The sequence below is a fragment of the Neopelma chrysocephalum genome, unplaced genomic scaffold (genome assembly GCF_003984885.1).
Source record: "Neopelma chrysocephalum unplaced genomic scaffold, ASM398488v2 Primary Assembly neopelma1_23, whole genome shotgun sequence".
In the NCBI taxonomy this organism is placed as follows: domain Eukaryota; kingdom Metazoa; phylum Chordata; class Aves; order Passeriformes; family Pipridae; genus Neopelma; species Neopelma chrysocephalum.
In genome coordinates this window covers 16,116,352-16,130,518 of record NW_020897691.1, presented here as the reverse complement: position 1 = coordinate 16,130,518, position 14,167 = coordinate 16,116,352, and the positions used below count along the sequence as shown (strand labels likewise).

At 39.6% G+C, this 14,167-nt stretch overlaps 1 protein-coding gene across 1 annotated transcript in view; it reads right to left on the bottom strand.

The window, feature by feature from the left end:
• The window catches only part of MTHFD1L (methylenetetrahydrofolate dehydrogenase (NADP+ dependent) 1 like), a 139,345-nt gene that overhangs the window by 77,149 nt on the left and 48,029 nt on the right, over window positions 1–14,167 (bottom strand). The window contains exon 18 of the mRNA XM_027683494.1: window positions 9,642–9,753. Within this exon, the coding sequence (XP_027539295.1) occupies window positions 9,642–9,753 (112 nt within the window). The remainder of the gene's footprint in view (window positions 1–9,641; window positions 9,754–14,167) is intronic.

Sequence of the window (14,167 nt, the reverse complement as noted above, 5' to 3'; positions counted from 1 at the left end):
ACAAGCAATGGACACAGCAGCTTTGCCTCCTTGTCTTTTACTGGGCAAGAAAGAGGAGAAAGGACAGGTTACCTCAAGACACCAGCTTCCCAGGAGCCAGCCAGCAGGAACATTCACACTGCTCTTCCTGCCTCCACATCATCATCACAGCAAATTCCCGAGGCACACAATCCCATCCCAAACACTGTCTCATTACAACTCCCTTCTACTCTGAAAACCCATATAAAGAGAACAGGGTTTTCTCAATTAAGTTATGTGTGTCCAGTTCTCCGCTTGTTTCTGACCCAGCCAGCTCCGTTATGGTGTGACACTTCATTCTGCACACAACCGACACACACATGTGTCACATCACATCTCCCAGTCTCTGAGAAAATAATTTAATTCCTTTGTCAGTGAGGCGCAGAGCAGCATCCATCCACCAGCAAAATTTAAAAAAAATCTTGAAAATAACTGTGGCAAGGCCATGGTATCTCTTAATTGTTTTCCATCATGTCATCATTACTTTTTGAATTGCTTTCCGCATACTGAAATCACTTCATCCATTAATACGAACTTCTCTGAATGTACAAATTAAAATGCCTGGTCTCTCATGTGACATCTGGCCTGAGAACAGGCCAGAACTCCTGGTCCTCCTACTCCACTAGGAGGAAAGGCAGTCAAACACACAGTTTTTCTATCCTACAGAGGGAACTTCGTGAGTAGAAGATGCTTCACTATTAATTACAGAGGCTCTAAAGGAAAGGAAAAGACAGAGCAAGCTGGTACACAGAGAATGCGTGTCAGAGCCTACAAAGGAAACGCAAGCAAATTGCAAGGGTCTTCAGCCCCACAAATTAAAAACCAGTAGCTAATAAAGTGAGGCTACTGTGATATATTAAAGATGGAATTAAAAAAGCCCAAAGTACACAAGAGCTGGATGCACTACTCTTAAAAAAGAGTCAATCAGAAATTCCAAAATCCCAGAAGAAAAAAACCCCAAACCACAAAGTTTGTATCAACATTTCAAATAAGTTCCTTTTCTCTTGGTGCCTTGTACCTGAAAAGTATCAAAACCTATTTTCAAGTAATGTAGGAGGAGTGGGGAGAAATCTGTGTGACTACAGGCTTGATGGTTTTAACAGATTTTAAGAAAAGAATAATTAAAAAAAAATAAATTGAAATAAGCAAGAAATAAGTCTACCAGAGGCAGGCTATACCAGATACGAAGCTTTCTCCAGTAATGAAAATGTGACATCATCTCAAGAATTTGGCCTTCAGGAAAAAAAGCCTGTTACAGCAATACAAAGGAGTCTGTTAGCAAGGCTAAAAGAAAATGGTAACTACATGATTAAGAGAGAGAAGAACAGGCAGCCATAACAGGAGAACTGTGGGACAGGAGAGAGAACTGGTCTGAGGGCTCTCATTTACTATTTGTTAAACCACCTCATTAGAAAGACTGAGGAGCACCGATAGAGTGTATTGCCAATACCAAAGCTTGAAAGCATTGCTATCATAGAGAGGAACAAGAATACCACACAGGAAAAAGTTTCTGTGGTTTTAGGAAGAAATGAAGAGAAACAGAATGAAAGTTATTGGTAAAGAGTTACTGCCATTGGAGAAAAAGTATAAAAATATACAATTTGGGAACTTCATACTTGCAAACATCAGAGAAGAATCAGGGAGCCTAGCAGTATTAAGTCAATCACAGTGATGTATAAAGAATGTGTGCTTGAATAGTTAGAGCCAGTAAAAAATTATCACTTGAGAAAGAGAAGACAAAGCTGTAACACAGTATTACAGAAGAAGAACAAATGAGTCCAAATTGGCCACGGAAACCCAGGCAGCTTATCAGCAGCAAGAGTTAAAAATCCTAGCTAGTTTCAAACTAGAGTCCAGTCAGTTCCTGAAGATCATCTGATATGCTTGTCAGATAAAGCAGAGAAGTCATGCTAAATGGCTGATGATTTATAATCATATATTATTTTGTTCCTGTAAATTACCTCTCATAATTCTGGACGTAAACAGCAGATTTGGGAACAAACATGTACAAATACATTTTGTAGCAAGGAAATGTCAAGTGAATTTCTAACACTTTCTAGACATATTTTTTTTAAAATGGAAGAAGGTAAAGTCTCACAAGACAGTACTTAATTTGTGAGGTTTTGTCTTCAAAATAGCACCACATCACCTGACTTGGCAAAACACCACTTTTTTATGACAAGTGTTATATGGGTTAGACATAAGTCAATAGTTCACGATCAACATCAACTTTCAGTTTTGAGTTTACTTTTGCATAATTTATAAGATTTCAAATTAATTCAACTCTGAAATACAGTGACATATGCTACTGACGTCAATGCTACAATGCTTCCTGACACATAAAAACATTCAGGACAGCTTTTTTCAGAAGGATTGAGTAGAAGAGTTTTATTTTGCAATGTATCCTAAAGGCCAGAAGAAAAAGTTTAAAGAAATATGCAGTGACGATGTGGAGTCAGAACTTTCTCAAGGGCTCTGAACACACAAAGATATAAGAAAAGATTTGATTCTCATTTGACATGATAATTCATAAATTATTTCAAGACTGTTTTAAGCACTTTCTGCAATAGAAAGTAATTTAGATCATTGTCACCTGACTTTCAGTTGAAGCAATCCATAAGCAAGCATGATTTGCACCCACATTATTCGTGACAAGGCAACAAGTAAGCTCAGCTCTCAGGAACCCTGACTTCCTGTCAGTGAAGAAAAATGTGTTGCACTACATCTCATCTCTGAAGACTTTCCTGCTTACTGATAAGAAAATTTGCTATGATTTTAAAAGCAAAAGGGAGAAGAAGAGATTTTAGAAGCAGAAGGGAGAAGATGATGATTTTTTTGTTTCCACTTTACAACACATGAAAGAAATGGAATTTACTTTTACCTCAGCAATTGTGAAGAAAGAAATAAAAAGGGCACCTAGGATGTGAATGGCAGCAGCACTCAGATTCACAGATCTTCCAGCAGTAATGGCACCTTATTTTGCAGTTCGTGGTACCACTGACTCTTGTTATTATTAAACCATGACTTTAAGAGCCTTGCAGCAATACCAACTAACACAGTATCATCTTCCTTCCCCCCATCACCGTCACAGTTGCTCCTAGCACAGCTGCTCGAGCAGCTGCACTATGAATGGGATCAGAGAAAACACTGTAAAGTTTTGAACATCCTCCATCTAGTTTGTAGTACACAGATAGTAGAGTGGGCAAACAACACCTACACTGATAAAGCAGTCAATCACCCTGTACCATGAAACCTTAGCCTTCCTTTAGTAAGAAAAACCACATTGTTCAAAGAGCAAAATATTGGAATGCAATCGCGTTACATTTTGTTTCTTGTGAAAATAAGAGTTAGGAGGTCAGAGATTAAATAACACAAGCCAGAAAGATGCTGGGCAGCTTCTTAAAAATTAAAACTTTCTGGAGGGTCACTGCGTGGAACCCCCTTCTAATGGTATCAAGCAAAGAAAAAATATGAAAATAAATCCTTGAACTCAACATTTAAATATAATAATATCCCATGGGGTACTGGTGCCAAAAGAAGTTTAGCCAAAGTATTTGGGCTTTATTTCCTTTTTTGGAAAAAGACTGCTACTAAAAAATGGATTGAGTTGTCTTATGACATTGAAAAAAATCTACTGAAGATTATTTGCTTAGTGTACTAAACACATACAATTTTTATAAGGTTTATAAACTTGTTATACAATGTCTGCTCAGAGTATGCAAAACGGATACTCTTTGAAATACAACTTTTCATGTACTGAACAGATAGAGCAGCTAGCATCATTAGTTTACTCTAACAAGAGTACCAACACAATAAAAAGAGTCAATTACATAGCTTATAAAAATTTACTGCTTCTACTTGAGTTTATACCATTCAAAAAGTGTGACAAATTCTTTCCAATTACACCAAGTGCACCAACTAAAGAAAGAAACAGAAAGTGAACCTTTCTTAAGAAAGTCACCAATAGCTTGCAATAATCCTCCTCTTGTCATCTGATACACCACGAGGACAAAGTTGCCTAGCACAGCATGCTCTCAGCATTGAATGCAACAGGCTTATTAGGAGTAGGAAAGAAAGCAATCACCAAAAATAAAGTCCAAACCCGAAAAGCAAACTTCAGAAAAACTTTGGTTTAGGATTCCAAAAATATATTCACGCTTCACTTGTCTTCTGATTTACAACTCCTCTACTCAGCTGAAATACTTCCAAGGGATTAAATAGATGGATGGGGCAATCTATTGTGTACTGCAATCATTTCCGACACACTGACAAATACAACTCAGGACAACCCTGAGTTCAGAGAGCCACAAAACCTAGAGCTTCAGGGACACAGGAGCTGCAAAAGTAATGCTAAGGGTAGCACAGCACTGCACCAACATTACTCCCTCCATACCTTTCTCATCTGGGTCACTTATGGGGCTGGGCACCTCAGCCTCAGCACAAGATGCTGTTAGGCTTAGGGTTCAGTTGCAATTTACACCAGATGTGGCTTTCAGTATTGAACAACTTCTATGGATCAGCCATGAATTTGAGCTACTTCTCACTAGAGAAGTGAAGAAGAATAAAAGTGGAATGAAAGAGGTTAATATCACAAAACAAATAAAAAACTCAAAGGAAGTAATTGCTTAAATACATATATACTTCCCCACTTATTTGTAATACAGGATTCAGCCCTAATGCCAAGCTCCTTTCCCTGCCACTGCTGAGACGTCAACTTTCTTCACTGTTTAAGAATTAAGGTGCATCAAAACCAAGTGACATAGAATCAGTTAACCAGGCCAGCTTAGGCAACCTTTCCTTCAAAAGGAAAATGAAATGCGAGAAACAGATTTCAGGCTGCTGCCAGAGGGGCTAAAAAGGTGTGTGACAGACCACAAAACTCTGATGGCAATTGTGATGATGGGTACACTCAACATTCCCCGGGGTACCACTTCCCGGGCCATCAGCAAGGATGCTCTCCAGTGCAGGGGATGCCTGCATCATGCACCCGTTCTCAGTGGGACACACTTGTAGCAAGGGTGGGGAGGAATCTGCAGGGAAACAAGTCCCAAGTAGTAAAAGGCTGACAAGACAAACAAGTGCAAACCAGCCAAGGTATTGCATGAAAAGTTCAGTAGCAAAACTCGTACCAAGAACTCAAAATTAGAGAAAAAGACTCAGTTGTCAGTACGTAGCAAAAAGGCTCAGGGAAGAGAGAAAGAACAAGCTGCGCTAAAAGGCTTAAGCTATCTAAAACTTAATGAGGGCCTGTGATTCACTTGGATACCTGAAACTGAAGCAGGGAATGCCTTCAACTAGGGAGAGTTCACAACAGGACTCAATGGTTAAACTTTGCTTGCCTTTTTTTTTTTAAACAGACTGTCTACATTATTGCTACTTGACACTACTCAAAAGGCACAGTATGCTGCAATTTAGGCTGCAGAGCAAGCAGAGAAACAGGCAATGCAGGCCAGAGAGAGAAAGTAAGGTTTAAAAACAAATTTGAAAAGAACTTCTTGAGAGGATTTTTTTTTTTTGCCTTGGCCATGGCACACAAACATGGGATCTACATGACAGATTGGTTTTTCACTGCTGGCTGTCCCAACTCACCCTCTCCTGCACCAGCTCTGGTGTTTTTGTGACTCTGGGCTGAACTGCTTCTGTGTTAAGTCAGCAGAAAAGTAAGCCAACAAAAAGGGCGATAGGTTTCTGCCAGGATGTCATGCAAAAACAGTTGAGCAAAGGCTGAGAAAGGAGATAGATTTAGCTGCTCTGGCAATGCAGGCTCAGTCTGATTAGCTAGTGCATCCACAGTAGCTTTACTGGCACTTTAGATCTCCAAATGAGACTATAATATTATAAATATTTATTTCAGCAAAAATACCATCTTATGTGGCATTATCTCATCTTTCCCGGTCACACAAAACTGTTTGCCCAAACACTGTCTTGCAAGGGGGAAGGAAAGAGATTTTTTTTGTTGTAGTTGTTTTCAGTCAAGAAGAACTCTCCAGTTTAGCTTATCACATGGATAAGCTATGAACAGGTGTGCTGGTGAAAGAGAGGGGTTGCGCAGGACTGTAAACAAGCAGCAGGAGGAAGGAGGGTGCTTAAACCAGGACAGAAAATTTAAAAAGTCTATATTTGTAAAACTGTGCTGCAAGTTCAAGCCATGCTATTCTCCTTAATAGTCTTCAAATTTAGCAGGAGATTCTGCTCTAAAATAACAATGGTAAAAGTAAAAAATAAAAGAATAAATTAAAAATAGATATAAATACTAAATACATAAACCGATAAATATAGAAATTACATATATGACTTATAAATCATCATCCTATCTCATGGTGAGATAACACACATATATTAAGATATTTATTCTACTATACAGGAAATTAATTTAATTGCAGACTATGCATCTTATGTTCCTGCTTTGGATGCAGTTGCATAAGGCTGAGAGCCAGTCTCTTAGCCTGTGCTCCCTAAAATGCCTCTCCTAGCCACATGGTTCTGCCAGCTACCCTACGCTATTTCTAGCACCTCTTAGGTTTTTTTATGAGCTTATGCAAGTAACCTACATGGCAGAATGCGAACTCTAATCGCTCATACAAGATTTAATGAGTGTCAGATCCAATGCATGAGAACAGTGACGAGGGAAATGTGGAACAGCGAAAATTTTTACTTTTAACAAGAGTGAGTAACTAAACTTGTTCAGGTAGTTATCCAACTGCCGCATAGCTGGCCTGCACTCTGTCTGTCTGAATTAACTGCAGGATCAGCTTTCCCCATCCAGTTTCAATGGCCATAATGGGTTCAGGCAAACTCCACACTAAGCAGGAAAGCAGTGGAGTTTCTTGCTAACTGCTTTGCCGTGCAGAATTCACAAGGCACTGGGCTCTCTGTTTGTATGGATGGGACCTTCAACACGGGACACTTTGTAGCTGTCATTTTAGACTCCAGTTTTGTAGGGTAGAATAGAACAGTATTTAATAAACCAGTGAGTTCTACATGTGGTCTCTGCCCACATGCTCTGACTAGTTACCAGAATAAATGTATTTTTTGAAACCATAAAGCTTACAGTAATTACAACCATTAGAACAAACATTTACACTTGTGACTATCTGCAAAGTTTATTTAAGTAGGCCACTCTATGAACTATTGCTTTTGATAATCTAACAAGGATCATGTTAAAGTTCTTTCTTCCACAGAGCAAAGGCAGTCCTGTTCTGAAATCAGTTTCACAGGGATTTGTGTTCTGTAGAATAAAATCTGAACAAGAGCCTTTAGTTGGCAATGCACAAAGGTTTTCCTCTATTGAAGCTATGCTGCTTTGTCTCCCAACAGAGAAACTCAGGCCAAAGACAAATAAAACAGAAAAGAGTGTTAAAGACAAACAGGTGGATAAGACCACAAAAAAGCAAGAAATGCATGGATACGTTCTCAGTTCCTGAGGGACACGCTGAATGGAAGGGAATCCAAATCCAAGGTGATATTTCAGGCTCCAAAACCTGTATCAAGACTCAAGACTGTTGCCAACATACTTTCATTCAAGTGATGCAAAACAGACTTCCCACTTGAAAAGATTGCTCACTGCAGAAACAAAGTCACTTCACCAGGCTTATGAAAAATGTTAGTTACTCTAAATGCTTATAGGTCTCATTCCACAGAGCCATGGAACAACAAACACGGCTTAGTGAAATATCAATTTGATTACCATTAAAAAATGTATTCAGAATGCAAAATGTTCTTCTTTGAATGGATGTTTGATTATATTAGAGTGAAATAAACAGACCCTTTAGTTGTGCAACAGTAACACTGTAAAAAACAACCCTTTCCCTTGACATGATCATGCATTTAAAAAAGGAAATGCAAACACATAACATGTGCCCAGACTACCTTGAAAACCTCATGTTTCATCACCTTAACAGTAATGATCTATTTTCTTACACAGGTCAGCATTTTCCTAGCTACTCTAACCTCAACAGAAGAAGTGAGAGTGGAATACTGAATCAAATCTTCCCCAAGAACACTCTTTGCTAAAAAAATATCACATGCAAATATGCAACAATCTTTGCAAATTATATTGAATCAGAAGGGCAGAGGTTAGCAAAAACTGACTCTAAGAACTAATTTTGTTAAAAATATCCTAACAAGGATCTAAAAATCATTGTGTGAACTTTGCTGCTCCATTTAAAAAAACCCCAAGGATTTAAAAAAAAATTCAAGGCACAGAATGCTTAGGGAGATCAGAAACTTAATTCTATAGAAATAAACAAGTAAAATAGAAAACAGAAAATCAACAAGTACTGTTTAAAAAGAAGAAAGCCTTCAAGATCATTGAATAATAAAATTTCTAGTTGAACACCCATTTTGTTGTTATTCAGAGAATACCAAAGTGACATATTTCTTTGGGATTTTTTCAAAGTCAATATGATCTACTACAGGTTTCAATCCTTTATTTTTACTTTGTTTTATTTACATTTTTGTTAGTTTTTAAGATTTCCTTCTATATTTTTGTTTAGTAATCAATAATTTCTTATAAGAAACCTTTCTATTCTCAATCTGTAAATATATAGGTTGATTTGTATCATAACAAAAAGTATACACATTCTATAACAATGCAAACAACTCATCTTTTTTATGATTACCAATGAATTTAAATGTGAACAGACTTTCTGTTTAAAAAACTTACTTTCAAGTTATTTGGTTCTCTTTATGTCATTTATAGCAACGTGAAGGTATGACATAAGCATATACATAAATGTTTCTCTACTAGTTTAAGCGTGCTAGCATTAGAAACCTCATGTTTCACATTACTGCACCTCTTCAAGAGCACTGTTCACAGATACTCGAACTCCAACTTTAGGACTAATGGAAGCCAATCTGGGTGTTCAGGACACAGAAGAGAAAGGCTGCAGCAGTGCAAAGTCATTACAACTGCAAAGCAGCAACACTCCTTTTATTTTATTAATTCTAAGGTTTAAACACACATGACAATTTTTAAAGCTAGTTCATCGTTCAGCCACAAGTTTTTTTTGCCTGCAACCATAAGTTCTATATGTGTATTGCTGCTTGTCCAGGCTGAATTCCTAATATAAAAAGAATCCGTCCAGTCAAATGCTTTTATGGGAACTTAAGGGCCTCATGACAAGGTTTGACAATGCAGCTGGAGTAACCTAATGGCTCACAGCCATCAAAATGAGGCAGTATTACTCCTTCTTCAACCACCTTGCCTTCGCTGTTCCTCTGCACTGGCTCATGGTCATCTGACCTCTTATTTGGCTGAGTCTGCTGAACTGGCAGAGAAATAATTCATCAGGAAAAAAGAATGGTTTCTGTTGGTTATCAAGTGAGGTCAAATGGATACTAATACAATGAACAACAGGACAACTCGTTCAATACTATACAGTCATTTGATTGGTTCAGCTACCTTGTGGAGTCTCGAACATGATGATAGGATCACTTGAGACAAAGGGCACGGTAAGAGAAGTGCTTTTGGCTTTTTACACATTCACTTTAAGATTATTTTATGCTGATATTAATAATAAAGTAGAATTCTTACCTTTCATTGCTAATTTTTCCATTCACTTACATTACTGTTTGTCATTTTACCAACAAATCATAACATAATAAACCAAATAATTACTTACCTACAAATCCTTTCTCTCCAACTAATTTAAGGGCAATTTTATCTGCCAAAACAGAAGAATTTCCATGTGCAATGTTAGCAAAAGGTCCAGCGTGAACGAATACTGGTGTTCCCTGAATAATAAAAATATATTCATTAATTCAATGAATAGATGCCATGGTTTAATCTCAGCCAGCAACTAAGCCCCACATTACACATTACTCACTTCTCTGCCAGCGGGATGGGGGAGTGAATCGGAAGGACAAAAGCTGAGAAAACTCATGGATTGAGATAAAGACAGTTTAATAGGTAAAGAAAAAGCTGCAAACAACAAGCAAAGCAAAACAAGGAATTAATTCACTACTTCCCATGGGCAGGCAGGTGTACAGTCATCCCCAGGAAAGTAGGGCTCCATCACGTCTAATGGTTACTTGGGAAGACAAATGCCATCACTCTAAATGTCCCTCCCTTCCTCCTTCTTCCAACAGTTTTATATGCTGAGCATGATGCCATATAGCATGGGATATCCTTCTAGTCAGTTGGGGTCAGCTGTCCTGGCTGAGTCCCCTCCCAACATTTGTGCACCCCCAGCCTCCTTGCTGGTGGGGTGGGGTGAGAGGCAGAAAAGGCCTTGACTCTGTGTAAGCCCAGCTCAGCAATAACAACTAACACTGTCTCCAGCACAAATCCAGAACACAGCCCCATACTATCTAATGTGAAGAAAATTAAACCCATCCCAGCCCAAACCAGCATATTAGGTAAAAACCTCAATACTTTTGTAGACTAATCAACATGATATCTAAATCAAAGCACATACAGCATGGAAGTGCTGTTAGACAGTTTAGGGGTTCTAGATACATCTTAGATGCTTCAGACCTCATTCACTGACAGGCCTAGATGCCAGAACCTGCTTCATTCATAGAAAGGTAACAGACAGCAGCTCAACCTGTAGGTAACTTACAGAACTTCTCCACTCAACCTTGTACTAAAACTTAAGTTTTACTTCTACTTTCATCCAGTATTTACACTTCTGGCATTCAAATAAATAAGACTGCAGTTTTCAGCTACCAGATTCAAATCCATAGGATTTATTCCAATTTATCTTTTATTAGTCACTAAATTTAATTTTAGTCTTCCAAGCCATAATTTCTTGTGGCATGCAATTACAGGGCTGGTCTTGCTAGAGCCCAGAACACACATGGGCAGATGTGACGCATGGAAGCACAATTACAACCATTGAGAGGGCAGCCGGGCGCATACTGTAGCAGCTATGCAAACAGAGGTGCCAGAAGAGTCTCCCACAACATTCCCTGTGCAATTGTGCTTCCAAGAGTTCATCCACATAACATGAATAGGGAGGAAATTTAGACTGTAGGATCCATTGGTAAAGAGGCCTCCTGCCACTAACTTAAAATCCAAACACACTACTAAATCACTGGCATGGACAGATGCTCCCCTGGAGCTCTGAAATCCACCAGAAGAAAAGGAGGACCTATTAGAATGGGTTTTTTTACATAAGCAATCCTGGCAGAAAAGTAAAGTCTGGGTACTGAAGGGAGTGAACTCTAGCAGGACCTCAAGAGCCTCAGGCACACCCTGGAACAGAGACGTCTTCTCAGGCCAGCTTTAGTGACTGTGTCAGTCCATCTGTCCTACTCTGCAGAGTGCCACTTAGTTTTGCTACACTCTTAATAAACTATATTGACAAACAAACAGATGCATTCTGCTGACTGTTTTCAGTACAGAAAATTTTATTATCCAAGTTTCAGTAAAAGAAAATAAACCCAGAATGTCAATAAATATCTGAAGTTATGTGGCCATTAGAAGGATGTTTATAATACTTATTACCATCCTTCTCTCATCTTTACTGTGAGTGGCACTTCAAACGTAATACAACAAACCACCCCAGAGCAGCCAGTCTGCAATTACAAAGAGTTGTCCCATAGAGCAGCTGCTCTGTTACTCATGGTATAAATAAATGCTAAACATTAAGGGATCAGTTGATGAGAGAACAAATCTGTCATGAGAAACATGGATAAACACTGTGAAATCATGATGTACATTCCAAACAAAGTAATCTCAATTCTGGATATAAGTTCTACTAAAGTCTGCAGTTATTGTAGGTAGTGTCTCACATCTCTCATTTTGATATTTCACTGTCATTTCTGCGTATAAAACACTGTCAATCACTAATATTTTCAGGTGGCATTTCTGGTGACAGAGTAGCAGGGTTGTGATGGAAAGCAACCCACCAAGAAATCGCTTTAAAAACCAGCAAATTAAAACACACATCAATCCACATATAAAAAATGCACAGACACAAGTTGCCAGTTCAGTTCCATGCACAACTGGCATTTGGTAATTTTTGATTTAGGACCTTCTGAACCTCTTCTCCAGTGCATGCAGACATACATATAAAGCTGGTGCAAATCTACTGAGTTGTTCTTTTCCCCTTTCACAGGCCCTTAGAAGCAACTCCTCAGACTTCCACAGCTTAACACAATTCCCTTCTACAGGCTCATGGCCAGATCACAGCTGTCTCTGCAATGCCTACTTCCAGGTGCTGCTACCCACAGACACTATGACTTACAAATTACGCTAAATCAAGTGTCAGTATCAGCTGGAAGTCACCCAGAAGATATCTTGTCTGGCAGTTTTTTTGCCATTCCCCAAAACCAAAGTGATCTGAAAGACCTGCTTTGGTGAACAGTTTCACCCTACTTGCAGGACAGGTCCACAGCACATTCTGAGCTGTATTGGTGTTCTCTGTGTTGTCCTTACAGGAGACTTCAATTTGCCAGAAATCAACTGGGAGCATCACACAGCTGGTACAACCCGGGCCAGAAAATTCCTAAAAACCTAGACGACAACTTTATGGAACAGGTCCTAAGGGAGATGACTCAGAAAGATGCCCTCCTTGATCTGCTGTTTGTCAACAGAGTGGATCTCCTCAGCAAAGTGGAGATTGGTGGCTGTCCTGGCCACAGCGACCACAAAGGGATCAAGTTTAAAATCTCTGTTGACAGGAGGAAAAATACCAGCAAAACTTCAACTCTGGACATGAGGAGAGGAGACTTCAGGCTGCTGAGGGAATTAGTAAGGAAGGTCCCCTGGGAAAATGTTTTTGCAGGTGCTGGGGTCCATCAGTGCTGGTCACTTTTCAAACATCACCTCCTAAGGGTATAGGAGCAGGCAATTCCCAAATGTCAGAAGTCAAGCAGGCAAGGCACAAGGCCAGCTTGGCTAAGCAGGGGTCTTCTCTTGGAAATAAGGCAAAAAAGGAAGGTGTATGCCCAGTGGGAGAAAGGTCAAGTGACATGGGAAGAATTCAGAAATGTTGCTTGCTGCTGTAGGGAGAAAATTTGTGTGGCCAAAGCTCAGCTGGAGATGAAGCTGGACAGAAATGTGGGGGACATATAAAAGGAGTTTTTTCAAATATATTAATGGCAATAGGCACTACAGAAATATCATTGGCCTGTTATAAGAAGAGGATGGTCACCGCCCAAACAGGGAAAAGACAAGGCAGAGGTGTTTAACACTTTCTTTGCCTCTGCCTTCAACACGGATGGTGGACCAACTGGGTCTCAGTGCCCTGAGCTGGAGGATCATGACTGTGAGAATGATCCACTTCCAGTCAACCCTGAAACTGTGCAGGATCTGTTGCTCCACCTGGATCCCTACAAATCTATGGAGCTTGATGGGATTCATCCCAGAATCTTTAAAGAGCCGGTTGATGAAATCAAAAACCTCTGTCAATGATTTTTGAGCAGTTTTGGGAATCCTGAGAGATCCCAGAGGACTGGAAGCTGGCAAATGTTGTCCTGATTTTCAAGAAGGGCAAGAAGGAGGACCTCAGAAACTACAGGCCTGTCAGTCTCACTTCAGTGCCTGGTAAAGTCAGGGAGAAGATTATTCTGGGAAATATTGAAAAACACCTGAAATACAACACAGTCATTGGTCACAGCCAGCACAGCTTCATGAGAGGAAAGTCCTGCTTATCAAACCTGATTTCCTCCTATGACAAGGTAACCCACCTAGTTCATCAAGGGAAGCCAATTGATATCATCTTTTTGGATTTCAGTAAAGCTTTTGATACTGCCTCTCACAGGAGCCTTCTGGACATAACGTCCAGCACACAGCTTGATAAACACATCATGTGGTGGGTGAGCAATTGGGTCATGCGTTGAGCACAGAGAGTAATAGTGAATGGGGTAACATCAGACTGGTGACCTATCACTAGTGGGGTTCCACAGGGCTCCATCTTAGGCCCTGTGCTTTTCAACAACTTCATAAATTACTTGGATGCAGGACTGGAAGGAATACTAAGCAAGTTTGCAGATGACACAAATCTGAGGAGTTGTTGACTCCCTCAAAGGCAGGGAGGCCCTGCAGAGAGACCTTGACAAATTAGAGGGCTGGGCAATCACCAACCATATGAAGCTCAACAAGGGAAAATGCTGGATTCTGCACTTGGGACAGAGCAACCCTGGATGTACATATGGACTGGGGAATGAGATGCTGAAAAGCAGTGCCACAGAAAGGGATCTG